The sequence below is a fragment of the Paramormyrops kingsleyae genome, chromosome 4 (genome assembly GCF_048594095.1).
Source record: "Paramormyrops kingsleyae isolate MSU_618 chromosome 4, PKINGS_0.4, whole genome shotgun sequence".
Classification (NCBI taxonomy): Eukaryota; Metazoa; Chordata; class Actinopteri; order Osteoglossiformes; family Mormyridae; genus Paramormyrops; species Paramormyrops kingsleyae.
The window spans coordinates 29,703,972-29,721,540 of record NC_132800.1 but is presented as its reverse complement, the minus strand read 5'-3'; the positions used below and the strand labels follow the sequence as shown (position 1 = coordinate 29,721,540).

At 44.8% G+C, this 17,569-nt stretch overlaps 1 protein-coding gene across 2 annotated transcripts in view; it reads right to left on the bottom strand.

Moving 5' to 3' along the window:
- Nucleotides 1-17,569, bottom strand: part of LOC111841218 (uncharacterized) — a 167,562-nt gene that overhangs the window by 23,705 nt on the left and 126,288 nt on the right. For both annotated transcript variants that reach the window (XM_072711070.1, XM_072711071.1), the window contains 6 exons: nt 15,059-15,122; nt 14,742-14,886; nt 12,233-14,120; nt 2,198-2,371; nt 1,778-1,951; nt 1,157-1,330 (listed from right to left, as the gene is read on the bottom strand). In XM_072711070.1, coding sequence (XP_072567171.1) covers nt 1,157-1,330; nt 1,778-1,951; nt 2,198-2,371; nt 12,233-14,120; nt 14,742-14,886; nt 15,059-15,122 — 2,619 coding nt within the window. The remainder of the gene's footprint in view (nt 1-1,156; nt 1,331-1,777; nt 1,952-2,197; nt 2,372-12,232; nt 14,121-14,741; nt 14,887-15,058; nt 15,123-17,569) is intronic.

Sequence of the window (17,569 nt, the reverse complement as noted above, 5' to 3'; positions counted from 1 at the left end):
ATCGGGGAACACGGGGTTTAATAAAAAGGGCAGGCAAGAAAACACACAGTGATATTACAATGACCGGACTGGGGAAACAAACTGAACCGCGGACTAAATACAGAGGACTAATGACAACAACCAGAAACAGCTGATCACATGGGGATTCCACACGGGGTTAACGAGGGGGCGTGGCACACGGAAGGAGCGGACAATTGGGGCAGGACAATTACTATCTGAAACTGCATGATAATCAAATCAAAGCAAACTTGTGGGTTTTTGAAAATTTTCTCGTGGTACTGGAAAAGTCATTTATTCTGCCAGAACTGGGGGAACCCTGTTAATAGACATGTCACTGTTTGTAAACATTGCCTAACACGTGTCCCATACGCTAATGGAAACATGAACAATATGGCTAAGCATCTCAAGCGTAGTCATGCTGATATAACAGTTCCTGAAGGGAGGACAGACGAAAAGGTAACTGCAGGTAAAGTGTCTATCGAAAAAGCTTTTCAACAGACATACCCTGCCACATCCAATAAACATAAGAAAATAACCCGTGCAGTAGGAACGTTCATTGCTAAATATTTGCAACCCTTTTCTGTTGTCGAACATGCGGGGTTTCGCCACTTAATTAAAACGCTCGACCCACGTTATGTTGTGCCCTGCCGTACACATTTCAGCGACGTTATAATTCCCGACCTCTATGACAAATCGCGCAAAGTCATCGAAAACTCGATTTGGCTCAAGCACAGAGCCTTGAGTGGAATATAGAGTGTTTAGAGCACTTTAAGAGGCACTTTAACATTATTTAAAGTGTTTTTGTTTACATTTTGTAAGTTTGAATTTTATACATGTATACATATTTTATACATAAATAAGAGCAGTTTATTATTTGTTTTGTTGTTATCTGTAGTGTTGTGTTTAAACCGAACCGAAACTGTGGCCCAAATACCGAGATACGTACCGTACCGTGGGATCCCTGTACCGTCGCACCCCTACTGTATAATGTATATCCTAAATCGCAATTTTTGCGACTTGCTAATCGCGTTGTTTCAAATCGCGATTTTGATTTGAAATCGATAAATCGTCCAGCCCTAGTTTACAGTGTGGAATACCCAGTAAGACTGACCTCAGTATCTCCAGTTTACAGTGTGGAATACCCAGTAATACTGACCTCAGTATCCCCAGTTTACAGTGTGAATGCCCCAACCCAGCAGAGAGCAGCGTCACTCCAGAATCCTGCAGGTCATTGTCACTCAGGTCCAGCTCTCTCAGGGGTGAGAAGTTCGATCTTAAAGCTGAAGCCAACGCCTCACAGAATTTTTCTGTGAGTTCACACCTGTTCACCCTTAAAAAAAAAAAAATAAACACTTTTAAATCCACTTTGTACACTGGAACACTGTATTTAAATAAGGATAATAGGGGCCGTGACATAAAGGATTTTTAGAAAACAATTTATTTACTAAAAATCATTTTAACACTTATCCCAACTGACTGGTGTCCATTATATTTTTGTCCATAACATGTTAAAATCAACTTGTTTAACTGTAACAGTATCGTTAACTTTGCTAAGCTACACAAATGTTTTGTATCGATTATATGGTTGAATGGATGTTTCCTGCTTCACTGCTTAGTTCTAACATGGATCGAGGGCTGATAAGATTGTGGGATATAAGGAAGTAGGAGAAGAAAACAGAAGCTGTTTGTGTTTGTTTATTATGTAACTGCTGAAATGCATTGTGGGTTTTCTTGGTGTCCAGTTTCTTTTTTGTAAAAATGCATATTTTGTACTCACTTCAGCTTCTCCAGTTTACAGCTGGGATCCTCCAGTACAGCAGACAGCAGCTTCACTCCTGAGTCTCCTGGGTGATTGTAGCTCAGATCCAGCTCTCTCAGGTGTGAGGGGTTTGACCTCAGAGCTGAAGCCAGGGAAGAACAGCCTTCTTCTGTGACGCTACAGCCTGACAGCCTGCAGAGAGAGACAGAAACTCTCCAATAAATACAGTAATATCACCTCACCATTACTAGTATTAAATAAATGTGACTCTCTAATAAATATTTCAAGAATTACAGTTCAGTGTCTAAGAGAAGGTAGGCCCCCTCCTTCCTTTCCCTTAGCTAATTGCTCAGTATCTCCTCTTTATAGTGTGGAATACCCAGTAAGACTGACCTCAGTATCCCCAGTTTACAGTGTGGAATACCCAGTGATACTGACCTCAGTATCCCCAGTTTACAGTGTGAATCCCCCAATGCAGCAGAGAGCAGCTTCATTCCTTTATCCTTCATGTTATTGTCACTCAGGTCCAGCTCTCTCAGGGGGGAAGAGTTTGATCTTAAAGCTGAAGTCAACACTTCACAGTTTTCATCTCTGAGATCACAGTTGTTCAGCCTGGAAAAGAAAACACTTTAAGACACAGACATATGCACATCCAACACTTTAGATAAATACAAAACATTACAATAAGCATTTTTTCCCCCAATATAATTAGCAGCACAGCTTACACTTCAGAATGAATTATAGTCTGCAGAGTGTACTGTGCATCCTGGCAATTTACTACAGTCATATTACCACTAATAGTGAGTCAGTGCATCTTAGCTGAAAACTAGAGGTAAAAACATTAAGTACAAGCTACAGCCAAAAATCACAGAATATATAGGAATATATAGGAACACATCAACGGCAAGATGGACATGAACCTCCCATAACAGTCAGACCAGTGCTTCCAGTGCAGTCTTTAGCCATCTTTCTGCCAGGTGTCCCTACACTGGACACGTATCACTGAAAGGAGGAGATGTGAACCTCCCATAACAGTCAGACCAGTGCTTCCAGTGCAGTCTTTAGCCATCTTTCTGCCAGGTGTCCCTACACTGGACACGTATCACTGAAAGGAGGAGATGTGAACGTCCCCAGCAGCTAATGCAGCAGAAACTGGCACTTAGATTCCTGATCCCATGAGTAAAATCCTTTTTCCCTGTATTCTTATACCTGGGAACATGTCAAATCACCAATTAGGTCTGAGTGATATGACGATATTATCGGTAATCATCGTAATCAGACAAGTATCCCAGTGTCGATATCTGACAGTGACTAACCGGCGATTATCGGAAGCTACGGGCATGAGGTAGGGAGCAACTCAGGACAGGGGGGCCAGCCCATTGCAGGGCACACTCACACCTATGTGCAATTTAGTAACTCCAGTTAGGCTCAGCATGTCTTTGGACTGTGGGGGGAAACTAGAGTACCTGGAGGAAAACCCATCACAACATGGGGAGAACATGCAAACTCCACACACATGTGACCCAGGCGGAGACCCAAAGGTGTGAGGCAACAGTGCTAACCACTGCACCACCATGCCACCCCCCTGAATCAATTAATGAATCATTATTTATATAGCTTGTTTTAACCACAGGGTTTACAAAGTGCTTTGCAAACATTTAAAAAGAAGAAAAAGAAAGAAATTCAAATAAGCACAGAATAAATAACAATAAGGACAAAAGAAATAAAAATAGACTCAAAATGTTTTTAAAAATAAAATAAAAATATAAAAAATAATGAAATAGCATCATAAAGGACTTTAACCACCCATGTTCTCTGTAGGGGCCCCTCCCTCACAGGGGCCTCTAGCCCCTATGTCCTCTGGGAGGAGAGACCCCCCTCAATAACTGATAATAATAAATGCACAAAATAATAAAACAACTGATTATCATATATTATAATATGCAGTGGAGAAAAGATGCCTATTATCAGCCTAGTTTTGAAAGCACTAAGACATTCAGTAGCTCTCAGGATTTCTGGGAGAGAGTTCCAGAGTTTGGGACCATTGTGACTAAAAGCTGCCCCCTCCCTCCCCAGCCGGGTTTTAGGAGTAATCAGTAAATCACTGCCGGATGATCTGAGCGACCTGCCTGGGACATACCTTACAGTCATGTTACTGAGGTAGAACAGAGCAAATCCATGTAAATATCTACAAATCAGCAAATGAACTTTAAATCAATCCTAGAAGCCAGAGGAAGCCAGTGTAGGGATGTGAGAGCAGGTGTGATGTCATCCCTGTGCCTGGTGCGTGTTAACACTCCGCCAGCGGCATTCTGGGCCCGTTGTAGATGTGATCCCTGTGCCTGGTGCGTGTTAACACTCCGCCAGCGGCATTCTGGGCCCGTTGTAGATGTGATCCCTGTGCCTGGTGCGTGTTAACACTCCGCCAGCGGCATTCTGGGCCCGTTGTAGATGTGATCCCTGTGCCTGGTGCGTGTTAACACTCCGCCAGCGGCATTCTGGGCCCGTTGTAGATGTGATCCCTGTGTCTGGTGCGTGTTAACACTCCGCCAGCGGCATTCTGGGCCCGTTGTAGATGTGATCCCTGTGTCTGGTGCGTGTTAACACTCCGCCAGCGGCATTCTGGGCCCGTTGTAGATGTGATCCCTGTGCCTGGTGCGTGTTAACACTCCGCCAGCGGCATTTTGGGCCCGTTGTAGATGTGATCCCTGTGCCTGGTGCGTGTTAACACTCCGCCAGCGGCATTCTGGGCCCGTTGTAGATGTGATCCCTGTGCCTGGTGCGTGTTAACACTCCACCAGCGGCATTAGGGCCCGTTGTAGATGTGATCCCTGTGCCTGGTGCGTGTTAACACTCCACCAGCGGCATTAGGGCCCGTTGTAGATGTGATCCCTGTGCCTGGTGCGTGTTAACACTCCACCAGCGGCATTAGGGCCCGTTGTAGATGTGATCCCTGTGCCTGGTGCGTGTTAACACTCCGCCGGCGGCATTAGGGCCCGTTGTAGATGTGATCCCTGTGCCTGGCGCGTGTTAACACTCCGCCGGCGGCATTCTGGGCCCGTTGTAGATGTGATCCCTGTGCCTGGTGCGTGTTAACACTCCGCCGGCGCCATTCTGGGCCCGTTGTAGATGTGATCCCTGTGCCTGGTGCGTGTTAACACTCCACAAGCAGCATTCTGGGCCCGTTGTAGATGTGAAATAGATTTCTTAGGCCGACCAGACAAGAGGGCATTACAGTAATCTATTCTACTAGAAACAGAAGCAGGTATTATTTCACCACAGCCAGCATATGACAGCAGACCCCATAACTTATGTGGAGGGACGAACAAGAGAAGCACTTATAAATGTAAATTTCTGTCCAAAATAAGAAAATTGCAGACAGCCTTGATAACCCAGCTACGAATCCCATCTCTGCAGATCCTTTCATTGAAAGACTTCAGATAAAAAATAAAGAACCATTAACAGTTTTTAAATGAATTCGGCTGGACTATTAAATAGTTTTAAAAGTTTGTCCATTGTGGTGTGTAACCGCCATTTTTTTATTAAGCATAATATTTTCTGTATAATATTCCTCTGGGCAAAATCGTCCTACACTGAAAAATACAATACTGTGTCCCAGACTGATCCATGATAACACGGAATTTATCCCGTATTTTCACACACATTTCCTACTCTACAAAATTAATCATGGGGCACCCCCCCCCCCCCTTGGCAAGTTTCATGGTTGTGTTTCTGTTCACATCTTTAAAAAGAACAAACTATAAAATTAGTAGAGCTGTAACTATTGACCGGGCATGCTTCTGCAATTCAGAGTCAACAGTTAGATAGACGCATTTCACAGAGGTGTGCAGCCTTGTGAAGAAGATGTCTGTGTCAGTAACGCACTCTGGCCCCATCCCTGCTAGACGTGGTGATGAAATATACAGCAGATTATCGCCGCTGCATCGCTGGCTGTCGGAATGGTGCCCGATAAATGCTGTGGGTTATATAGACAATTGGGGAACGTTTGGGGGTAGGCCTGGGCTTTTGAAGAGGGACGGTATTCACCCCTCGCGGGCTGGTGCTGATCTCCTGTCCAAAAGCATAGCTCATAGTCTCCAGGCAAAGCGCTGACTAGCCAGAGCCAAGTCCAGGTGGCAGACAAACCGGCATAACCGACCACCTGCTAGTCGCTTAGAGTCGTCACCTGGGGTTCATGTTATTGGGACTGTGTCTGTTCCCCGCACTTTTAATCATGGAGGTCTATTCCACCGTAATGTATGTCATAATGACTAAATAATAATTAAACCAAATCCATTATTAGATAATAGGTTAATAGATTAGACAGACCATCTAGTGCACATCTGTAGCTAGTCCAATGCATGCTGATAATGTGACCTTTGAATCTTTTCTTCTTCTTTTCTTTTTTTTCAATCAGAACTTTTGAGCTTATCTGTCAAGCAGGATGATGCATCACAGCTCTCTGTGTTAGAAGACTGTCTACTAGATATCCAATGCTGGATGGCAAATAACACTGCACAATAATTTTTTTTGTGTTTTGCTTCCTGAAAAGTTTTTGCTGATTGTGACAGGTACCTGGTGGGTATGCAAAAATATAGTTTTGGTTCTGCTGCATCACGTAGGAACTCTGAGAAATAGACAGTTAACTGTTTACTGGCAATAACGTATTTAATCACGTTTATGATTCTCACACGCTATTAAGTTCAACATAATTAGAAGTGTCTTGTTCTTCGCTTATATTCAATATCAGGTGCATCACGTTGCAGTGTCCAACAGTAATTTTCATACCTGGTGACAGCAAACACCATTCCTGCAGTCTCAAACCCAGCAATTGAGCTTTCGTTCTCGACAGACCCAAATCTCTGATGGGTTCGTTTAATTCTGACTGTGTTATGAGATGTGGATCTCCTGATGAGGAGGTGAGGAGCATGCACTGATTACAGTGTGTAAGGAGCATGCACTGATTATATCATGATGATCATATGATGATCATATGATTATATATTATGATCAGATACAGAGTGTGGAGCGGACAAACCCGGATTCTCTAGTTATTGTCCTCGGCAACTTTAACAAAGGAAACCTCAGCAACGAACTCCCAAAATTCAAACAGTTTATCAAATGCCCAACCAGAGAGGAAAACACCTTGGATCACTGCTACACCACAGTCCCCAATGCTTATCACGCCGTACCACGTGCTGCTTTGGGCCACTCCGACCATGTCATGGTGCACCTCATCCCCTCATACCGGCAGAAACTTAAGTTGAAGAAACCTGCAGCAAGGACTACAAAGGTCTGGAACAACTCGACTGCAGAGAGCCTTCAAGCGTGCTTGGACTGTACCGACTGGGTTGTGTTCAGGACTGCTACCAACAGCCTGGATGAGTACACAGAGGCTGTAACATCCTACATCAGCTTCTGTGAGGACTGCTGTGTACCAACACGCACCAGGGTGAGTTACAACAATGACAAGCCCTGGTTCACAGCTAAGCTCAGACAGCTAAGGTTACAGAAGGAAGAAGCATTCACAAGTGGGAACAAGGACAGGTACAGGAAACTGAGGAACAGGTTTAGCAAGGCGGTGAGGAATGCTAAACGACTGTACTCTGAGAAACTCCAACACCAGTTCTCAGCCAACGACCCCGCGTCTGTCTGGAAGGGGCTCAGACAGATTACTAACTACAAACCCACAGCCCCCCACTCTGTCAATGACCTGCACCTTGATAATCAGTTAAATGTCTTCTACTGCCGCTTTGAAAGACAACTGGACAATTCACACTTCACCATCCCCCGCGGCTCCTCACATCCACCACTGACCACCTCCCCCACACCTACTGCTGGTGTGGCATCTTTGAAGCCCCACACCCGTCCTCTTCATATTCATGAGGAGGACGTTAACAAGGTCTTCAAGAAGCTGAACCCCCGCAAAGCTGCAGGTCCAGACTCAATCTCCCCGTTCACCTTAAAACACTGTGCTGACCAGCTGACTCCTGTGTTCACAGAAATCTTCAACACCTCACTGGAGTCATGCCATGTGCCAGCATGCTTCAAGACACCTACCATCATCCCAGTACCAAAAAAACCTAAGATAACAGGACTAAATGACTACAGACCCATTGCTTTGACACCTGTAGTTATGAAGTCCTTTGAACGCCTCGTACTCCGCCACCTCAAAGCCACCACTGACCACCTGCTGGACCCCATGCAGTTTGCCTACAGAGCCAACAGATCTGTAGACGATGCTGTCAACATGGCCCTACACTTCATGCTCCAGCACCTTGACTCCCCAGGAACATACGTTAGAATCCTTTTCGTGGATTTTAGCTCCGCCTTCAACACCATCATCCCAAACCTCCTGCACGACAAGCTCTCCGACCTCCATGTACCCGACTCCACCTGCAGATGGATCACAGACTTCCTGACCAACAGGAAGCAACACGTGAAGATGGGAAAGCATATTTCTATCTCCCAGACCATCAGCACCGGATCGCCGCAAGGCTGCGTCCTTTCTCCCCTCCTATTCTCCCTCTACACAAACAGCTGCACCTCCACCCACCCGTCTGTCAAGCTCCTGAAATTTGCAGATGACACCACCCTCATCGGACTCATCTCTGATGGGGACGAGTCTGCCTATAGACAGGAGATTGATCACCTGGTGTCCTGGTGCAATGGGAATAACCTTGAGCTCAACGCCCTGAAGACAGTTGAGATGACTGTGGACTTCAGGAGAAGCTCTGCCCCACCTCTACCCATTTCCCTGCTCGGCTCACCAGTTACCGCTGTGGAGTACTTCCGCTTTCTGGGCACCACGATCAGCAAGGACCTTAAGTGGGAGATGAACACCTGTTCTCTCACTAAAAAAGCCCAACAGAGAATGTTCTTCCTGAGGCAGCTGAAGAAGTTCAGTCTGCCTAAGTCTATGATGGTGCACTTCTACACTGCCATCATTGAGTCCATTCTCACCACCTCCATCACTGTCTGGTACCCTGCTGCCACTGCTAAGGACAAGAGCAGACTACAGCCCATCATCCACTCCGCTGAGAAGACAATCGGCTGCAACCTTTCACCTCTACAGGACCTGTACGAGTCCAGGGCTCTGAAAAGAGCAGGAAGGATTATGGCCGATTCCTCCCACCCTGGTCACAAACTCCTTCGGACTCTCCCAACTGGCAGAAGGTTGCGGTCCATTGGGACCAAAACATCACGGCATAAGAACAGTTTCTTCCCCACCGCGGCCCGCCTCATCAATAAGGCCAGGAACACTCACTCAAATCCCATTTCCCCATCCTAACACAAGTATGTTACATATGTATATATTCCACCCTGAACATACCCCATGTACATTTTTATTTATATTTATATATTTATATGCTTATATATCAACCTCCTCATCTCTGGCACCAACCACCAAAGCAAATTCCTTGTATGTGTGAACGTACTTGGCAATAAACCCGATTCTGATTCTGATTACAGTGTGTAAGGAGGATGCACTGATTACAGTGTGTAAGGAGGATGCACTGATTACAGTGTGTAAGGAGGATGCACTGATTACAGTGTGTAAGGAGGATGCACTGATTACAGTGTATAAGGAGCATGCACTGATTACAGTGTGTAAGGAGGATGCACTGATTACAGTGTGTAAGGAGGATGCACTGATTACACTGTGTAAGGAGCATGCACTGATTACAGTGTGTAAGGAGGATGCACTGATTACACTGTGTAAGGAGCATGCACTGATTACAGTGTGTAAGGAGGATGCACTGATTACAGTGTGTAAGGAGCATGCACTGATTACAGTGTGTAAGGAGGATGCACTGATTACAGTGTGTAAGGAGCATGCACTGAATACAGTGTGTAAGGAGCATGCACTGATTACAGTGCGTTGTCATACCCACCACATGACAAACCACCTCAGGAATGAGAGCCTGAGTGCAGCCATGTGGCAGGTGATACCTCAGCACCACACTAGTCCAAATGGACCAGTGTGAGGTTTTTTCCAGTGGCTGGAGTGTCAATCCTGCCACCAACCCCTAAGTTATTCCCTGCAAGTTAGAGGACCTCCTTGCAGGGCCTTGTAGACTAACACAGAACAGTTTCCAGCCTGGCCTGATTCCATGCCTGGACATTCCCAGACTGTACAAAACATTGTTAATAGGTCTCTTCAAGAAACAAAAATTTTTGGACACAAATATAAGAAAAAAACAAGACAAAACTGAAGATTTCAATGAAATGGTAAGTGATGGGCAAATTTGGATGTGATTTTCGTGATCAACAGCCAAATATCTATAAGGAGCACCCAACACTGTTCAAGAAGCAAAAACTTTGTTGTGCAGTGTAATTTCCTTATGTTAAACACAGAAAAAACAAAAGTACTGTTAATTGGTCCCAAGGCTGCTCAAAATAAGTTTGACAACCTCGAACCTCAGTGGTCTTCCTAGCCAACCTAACACAGTGGTCAGAGATCTTGGTGTTCTGGTTGATTCAGATTTATGTTTCAATCCTCACATAAAAAGTATTACTAGAGCTGCGTTCTATCATCTATGGAACATAGCCAAGCTTCGGAATATTCTCTCCTTTCATGATGCGGAGACACTAATACATGCCTTTATATTTTCCAGACTGGGCTACTGTAATGCCCTCCTTTCTGGGTGCCTGTCTGGATCCTTACATAAACTTCAGCTGGTACAAAATGCAGCAGCCAAAGTTCTTGAAGCAGTCAAGTGGTTGAGCGCAGAACGAAGCTTCAGATCACCATGGTCACGTGTTTAGGGTAGAACGGAAGAAGCATCGAAGTTCTGCTTCAGAATGCACTGTATCATTTTTTTTTTTTTTTACACATGCCTCAGAGCTTCGGTGTCAAGCTTAACATCACTACCAATCTGCTTACCTAATAAACACAGATGGTGGACAACTTTCGCCAATGTGCAAATAGCGTTCAATTGTTAAGAAAATTAATCCCAAAATTAGAATTATACGTATCCTATGATTGGTAGAGGCAAACAGAGTCAAAAACAGGAAACTGTGATCAATAAAATTCAAATATGTGCAAAAAATAACTATAAAAACTGGAATAGCGAACAAAAAAGCAAATACGCGAAATCTGCGCTTAAAACTGATGTTTACCAAGGTAGTTAACAATTGACTTCCACTTGTACATTTCTGTTAGCGCGTTGCGACACGAAGCGGGAAAAAATATTAGCAAGGCTAGTTTCCAAAACTTATCCAGGGTCTGAAAAAATTTCAAAATTCCAAAACTTTTCCAGGTTTTCCATGACTGCGGGTACCATGCATATAGTGTGAGGTGTAGAGCTGGGTGGGGATCGGTGCCATTAGCTTTGGATAAACTGAACTGTCAGTCTGTCACTCTAGCTTCACACCCCCTTGTGGAATTGGATTGCTGACGTTCAGGGACTCCCCATGCCTGCGTTCCCACCTGCCTCTCCCTCCTACTTATGCTGCCATAGCCTTACATACTGCACTCACCTAACAGTTTTCACTGTCTCTAGTCTCCCCTACTTTGGCTAATTGCACATTTTATTTTCCATACTGGGCTCTGCTGCCTGGAGACCCCAAATTTTCAAGATATCCTGCCTACCCTGCTACCTTCGACATCTCCACTACCTGTGACGTCCTTCCGGCCTGCTCGCCCTTCTGCCTGTGACGCCCTTCCGGCCTGCTCGCCCTTCCGGCCTGCTCGCCCCTCTGCCTGTGACATCCTTCCGGGCTGCTCGCCCCTCTGCCTGTGACGCCCTTCCGGCCTGCTCGCCCCTCTGCCTGTGACGTCCTTCCTCTCTGCTCGCCCGTCTGCCTGTGACGTCCTTCCTCTCTGCTCGCCCCTCTGCCTGTGACGTCCTTCCTGTCTGCTCGCCCCTCTGCCTGTGACGTCCTTCCTGTCTGCTCGCCCCTCTGCCTGTGACGTCCTTCCTCTCTGCTCGCCCCTCTGCCTGTGACGCCCTTCCTCTCTGCTCGCCCCTCTGCCTGTGATGCCCTTCCTGCCTGCTCGCCCCTCTGCCTGTGACGTCCTTCCGGGCTGCTCGCCCTTCTGCCTGTGACGCCCTTCCGGCCTCAGCTAGGAGCAGCTGTGGCCAGCAGAGGCCGCCAGTGAGCAGCCAGAGACAGCAGCCATACAGACGCTCCCAGCTCTGGGCTCCATCACATGAACACGACTGCTGACAATAACACTCACATACCACTTATACTCCCTGTGGATAAAGAGCCCTCACTGTTTCTATAGCAGGTTAGGATGCTGTGCTGGGATCAGAAGGCAGACTGGATGGGAACGGAAACGTCACTTTTTTGTCTGTTACTACATCACTACCTTCAGTCATTATAAAGTCTGTGGTCCAGATTAACTACTGCTATAGAAACAGCTGTAGTCGAGATTATCAAAATAATAATATTCATCAGACATTTCAAACAATATCCATGTATTACTGCCAGACCAGACATGATCTCCATCCCCACGTCACTTACAGAGCCGTCCTGGAGTTCTTGACCACAGGCAGCAGCCTCCAGTGCTCTTCATTTGATCTGGTAAATTTCTTCAGATCAAACACATCCAGCTCCTCATCTGACATCAGCATCACAAAGGCCAGAGCTGAGTACTGTGCAGGTGAGAGGTCTTCTGCTGAACGTCTTCCTGAATTCAGGTATCTTTGTACTTCCTCTACTAGAGAATTGTCACCCAGCTCAATCAGACAGTGGAATAGGTTGATGGTCCTTTCTGGAGATAATTTCCTCCGTATTTTCTTCTTGATGTATTTGGCCAGCGATAGACTGGCACCCCATTCTGGGTCGGAACCCGATTCTGAGCCAGAACCCCATCCAGGGTTATTCCTTGCCATGCGCACGTAGCTTTGGGGATAAGCTACAGACCCCAGCAGCCCTAAATTGGACACAGGGGTACAAATACTGGATGGATGGATGTATTGGTCCATTTCCTTAATGGTATGTGAGCTGGTTCTTGTCTCTCCCAGTAGCCTTTGTAACAGAGTCTTACTGGAGTCTGTTGAGAGGCCCAGGAGGAAGCGGAGGTAGAGGTCCAAGTGTCCATTCTTGCTCTTTAATGCCTGATCCACTGCAGTCTTCAGCAAGTCAGCTGATGAGTTTGATAGAAACACATATAAAGCAGCGAGATACTCCTGGATGCTCAGATGCACAAAGCAGTACACCTTCTCCTGATACAGCCCATATTCCTCCTTAAAGACTTCTGTACACACTCCAGAGTAAACTGAAGCTTCAGTGACATCAATGTCATTCCCTGTGAGATCTTGCTCATAAAATATGAGATTGCATTTCTCAAGGTTGTCAAAAGCCAGTTTACCAAGTTTCAAAAGGAATTCCTTGCTGTATTCATTAAGCTTGGTTTCATAGTTTTTCATATACTTGTCATTTTTTAAACTTGTCTGAAAGATCAGGAAGTGTGTGTACATTTCTGTCAGAGTCCTTGGAATTTCTCCACTGTCAGTCTGACTAAAAAGCCTCACAAGGACAGTGGCTGAAATCCAGCAGAACACAGGTATGTGGCACATGATGAAGAGGCTCCTTGATGATTTCACATGTGTGATAATCCTGCTGGCCAGGCTCTGATCACTGAATCTCCTCCTGAAATACTCCTCCTTCTGGGCATCACTGAACCCTCGTATCTCTGTCACCTGGTGGACACACTCGGGAGGTATCTGATTGGCTGCTGCTGGCCGGGAGGTTATCCAGAGGAGAGCGGATGGGAGCAGATTCCCCTTAATGAGGTTAGTCAACAGCACATCCAGTGACGTTTTCTTTGTTACATCAGACCAGCCCCTATTATTCTGAAAATCTAGAGGAAGGCGACACTCATCCAGACCATCAAAGATGAACAAGACTTTGTACCTAAACAGCTCAGTGGATTCAAGTGATTTCAGTTCTGGGACAAAGTGGTGAAGCAGTTCAATCAGACTGTATTCATCCTTAATCAAATTCAGGTTCCGGAAAGGAAGAGCAAATATGAAGTGAACGTCCTGGTTTGCTTTTCCTTCTGCCCAGTCGAGAATAAATTTCTGCACAGAGACTGTTTTCCCGATACCTGCCACCCCTTTAGTGAGTACAGTTCTGATAGGTGTCTCACGCTCACATAAGGGTTTAAATATATCATTGCACTTGACTGTAGTATCTTCTGTTCGCCTTTTCTTGGATGCTGTTTCAATCTGTCTCACTTCATGTTCATCATTGACTCCTCCAGTCCCACCTTCAGTTATGTAGAGTTCTGTGTAAATCTCACTGAGAAGTGTTGGCTGTCCTTCCTTAGCTTTCCCTTCAAATACACGCTCAAATTGCTTCTTAAGTTTATGTTTGATTTTCCGCTGAAATTGCAGCATGAGCTGTCCTGAAAAGAAATGAGAGGAAAATGCACTAATTCTCACTCTGATCCTGACCAGTATGAGAGGAAGAATATTTTCCAAAAAAACACTTTTTTTACACATACAAATCCAGATATTTCACTGTGACAAATGTGAAATGTAAAGTTTTATCATAAATATTTTACTGGAACCCCACATACAGGACCGTGCATAAGCCTGAGGCAGCCAAAGGAAATGTTTAAAGCCATTTATCTGGGCAGTAAGTGTATATTTGCTCAGAACGAAAAAAAAAACACAAAAGCCCTTTTCAGCTCCCAAACCTCCTCAGGGCACCACAGCCAGTCCATGTGATCCTTACATTTCACCACCAGCTCACTTCATTAATTAATTAAATTAGTTTAAAAACTAATGAGATATTGATTAGCCACATGAGGTGTGTTAGTGGTCAAGTCAAATCATACATGGGTGTACTGCACGATTTCTGCAAATACAGGGGTGACTTTAGGAAAGTTTTCAAATGGCTAACACACTTTGACATACATATTATAATGGTCTTCATGATGGTGTAAAACTATTTAAACATCCTTTTCTCTGCCCAGGACTTTAGCACAGTACTGTACATGTACAGAATGTTATAAGGCTCTTACTCTTCTCCAGCACATCAGTGAGATAATTTTGTCTCACGGTCCTCAGGATGTCCAGGTCATTGTCCTCCTCCAGCTGAGGCTCAGAGCATTCTGGGTAATTCTGATCTAGGTAACTCACACAATTCTTCAGCTCATCCTTGGGGAACTAAAATAAAGTCACAGTTAATTATTGCTACCTGCACCAAACCTTCAAAGTTTCACTTGTGAATCATAGTTTTAAATATATTTCCTTTAACATTTCTTATTATAATGCTGTATAAATTATAAGCTAATTCACATAACAGCTAAGAAAACATATATCAGTAATAAATACAGACCTTCAATATGGATGATAAACCCGATTTATCATGTAGATCTGAACTGCATTTTTCCACTTGGTCTCTGTGAATAAGACAGAAACATAAAGACCTCAATACATCTACACAAATGTAACACAGACTGAAAAGCTCCCCATTAAAATTGCTGTTGCTGCAGATACAGAATAACCTTGTGGTATGTTAGTTTGGAAAGATATAACTGCCATGTTAAGCTTTATTCACTAGGGCGGCTTCGTAATTTTCTCATAACAGCAGAAGAGAGCCAGTGACATCAGGCTCCAGCACAGAGAGACACAGCAGGCAGGACAGACAGTTTTCTATGCAGCCCTTTGTACCCAGTGACATTTACAGTGATTAACTTAATTAGCAGAGCTAAATACCAGCATTTGATTCAGTCAATAAACTGGTTAACCCCCTGGGGTCGGCGGTCCTGCCGGCGGGATCTGACAGAAATTTCGCCAAACCGTTTAAATAACTCTGCGAGTTTTTGTCATATACATATTTAAAAAACACCCTCAGAAACCTTGGACGGTCTACTTTTCAAATATATATAGGTAGACACTAAATATATTTTTACAGCTTCGTGATACGAATAGAAAGAACAAGAGTGACTGACTTAAGTGTCTGCGTCTCGAAGCAGCTCTGATCGCCTTCCCACTTGCAAATCGCGCTATTCGCATGATAATAATATGATAATCCGACAGTTAGTATTGGGTAAAGAAATATGTGAATACGCCCATTGTGACCGAAATAAACAAGAACACATGTCTGGGTAGTGTTTACACTGATCGGCTACAATATAGCACATGGATACGTCTCTGCTGCTGAAGCTTTGCGCCAGTGTTGCCACTTTCAGCAGCGAAGCTCATACCTGGCTCAGTGTGTTAAGCCTGTGTGCCTGTAATCACACGATCGCCGTTTCAAACCCAGTCTATTTAGAACGTGAATAGCGATCTTCAGCTGAGAGCGGTCCTACATGCTCCCGATGCAAGTAAAACAAAGAAAGGTGACACGGTTTGCTTTTTTGCCTATTTAACCTAATTTTAAAAACTTTAATCCTTCCGACAATGGAAGTTTTGAAAAGAAGACAGATAACGGATTTAGTCAGTGTTTTTTTTCATGATTCCACATAATGATTTCAGCGAGATTTAAACTGAAATACACGAGAATAAAAGCACATGTAACACTTTGGGATAAATGTTTTTTAGATAGGTGAAATATTTTAAAATGTCAAGGCAAGTCAGACTACCCCGAAAGTGGAAAAGAGGCCTCAGGCCCCAGGGGGTTAAATAGCTTGTGAATTCATGATGGTCTTTTATAGGAAGCTGAATATTAGTATTGTGACAAACATATTTGACATTGAGGTATCCAGCCATGGGTATAAGAGAAGTGATAACAGACGTAAAACAGATAAAATAGTGTGGATTCTCTGTTGGGTACATTACTGATGGGTGTGTAAAATCTAATTAAGAGCTTTGCTGGAATGGGGACTGTGCAGTGAGATGAGGAGCATCACCGGGTACAAGCAGCCTGAAAACACTGCAGTGGAAGGGAGCCGGTACAGGGCTAATGGGCCGAATCTGTACTTCGGCACCGACAGGCTAATGGGCCGAATCCGTCCTTCGGCACCGACAGGCTAATGGGCCGAATCCGTCCTTCGGCACCGACAGGCTAATGGGCCGAATCCGTCCTTCGGCACCTACAGGCTAATGGGCCGAATCTGTCCTTCAGCAGAGAGATTTCTTGTCCCCACTTGGGCACATCCCCCCCATCCATCTCCCCATTAAAGCCACTCGCCTCTATCAGCACTATATCTGAGGAATGGCCACCCCGCGTGGGAGCGGGCAGGGGAGTCCATGCGGGGTCAGCTTGGACTCATGCCCAGGGTGAGTAGGGGTCGGCCTTGGCTACGGCGGTCGTTAAGCGGCGCTATCTGCCCCCGTAACATCTTTAATGGTGGCCGTACATCCGCCGGCTGGCCTTTAGCTTTAACACATAGCATTTATAACGGTCTTATTGTTTACATCACAGAAACCTGGCATTTTAACAGGGGTGTGAACATTTTTGATATCCACTGTAGGGGCCGGCCTTGGGCGCTGGGTAAGCGAGCCGCACGCAGGCAGCGCAACATCCGGAAATTATTACAGCGCGGAGGCTCTGCTCAGTGATGCAGCTGAACCTCCATCATTCATTAGCCAGAGGAAAAGTACCAGGAAGTCAGAAAGCAGTCGGATCAAAGATTGTATATAAACACCATTATGAATAGAAAATGGCCAGAGGATTTGAATACTGGCTGGCTGAGAAATACCAGCATTTATATGATTTCATGCTAAAGGATTATAAAGATTCCCAGATGGCTACGAACTAAAATATGTTTGTGCTGCAATGCCCTGTGTATGTTTTTGCACTAGTGGTATCATTATTTTTATTTTTAAAGTTAGTTTTAATATTATTGTTTATTTTCAATTGAAATCTAATTTAGTTTTAGTTTGCGTTGTGGTTTCATTAGTT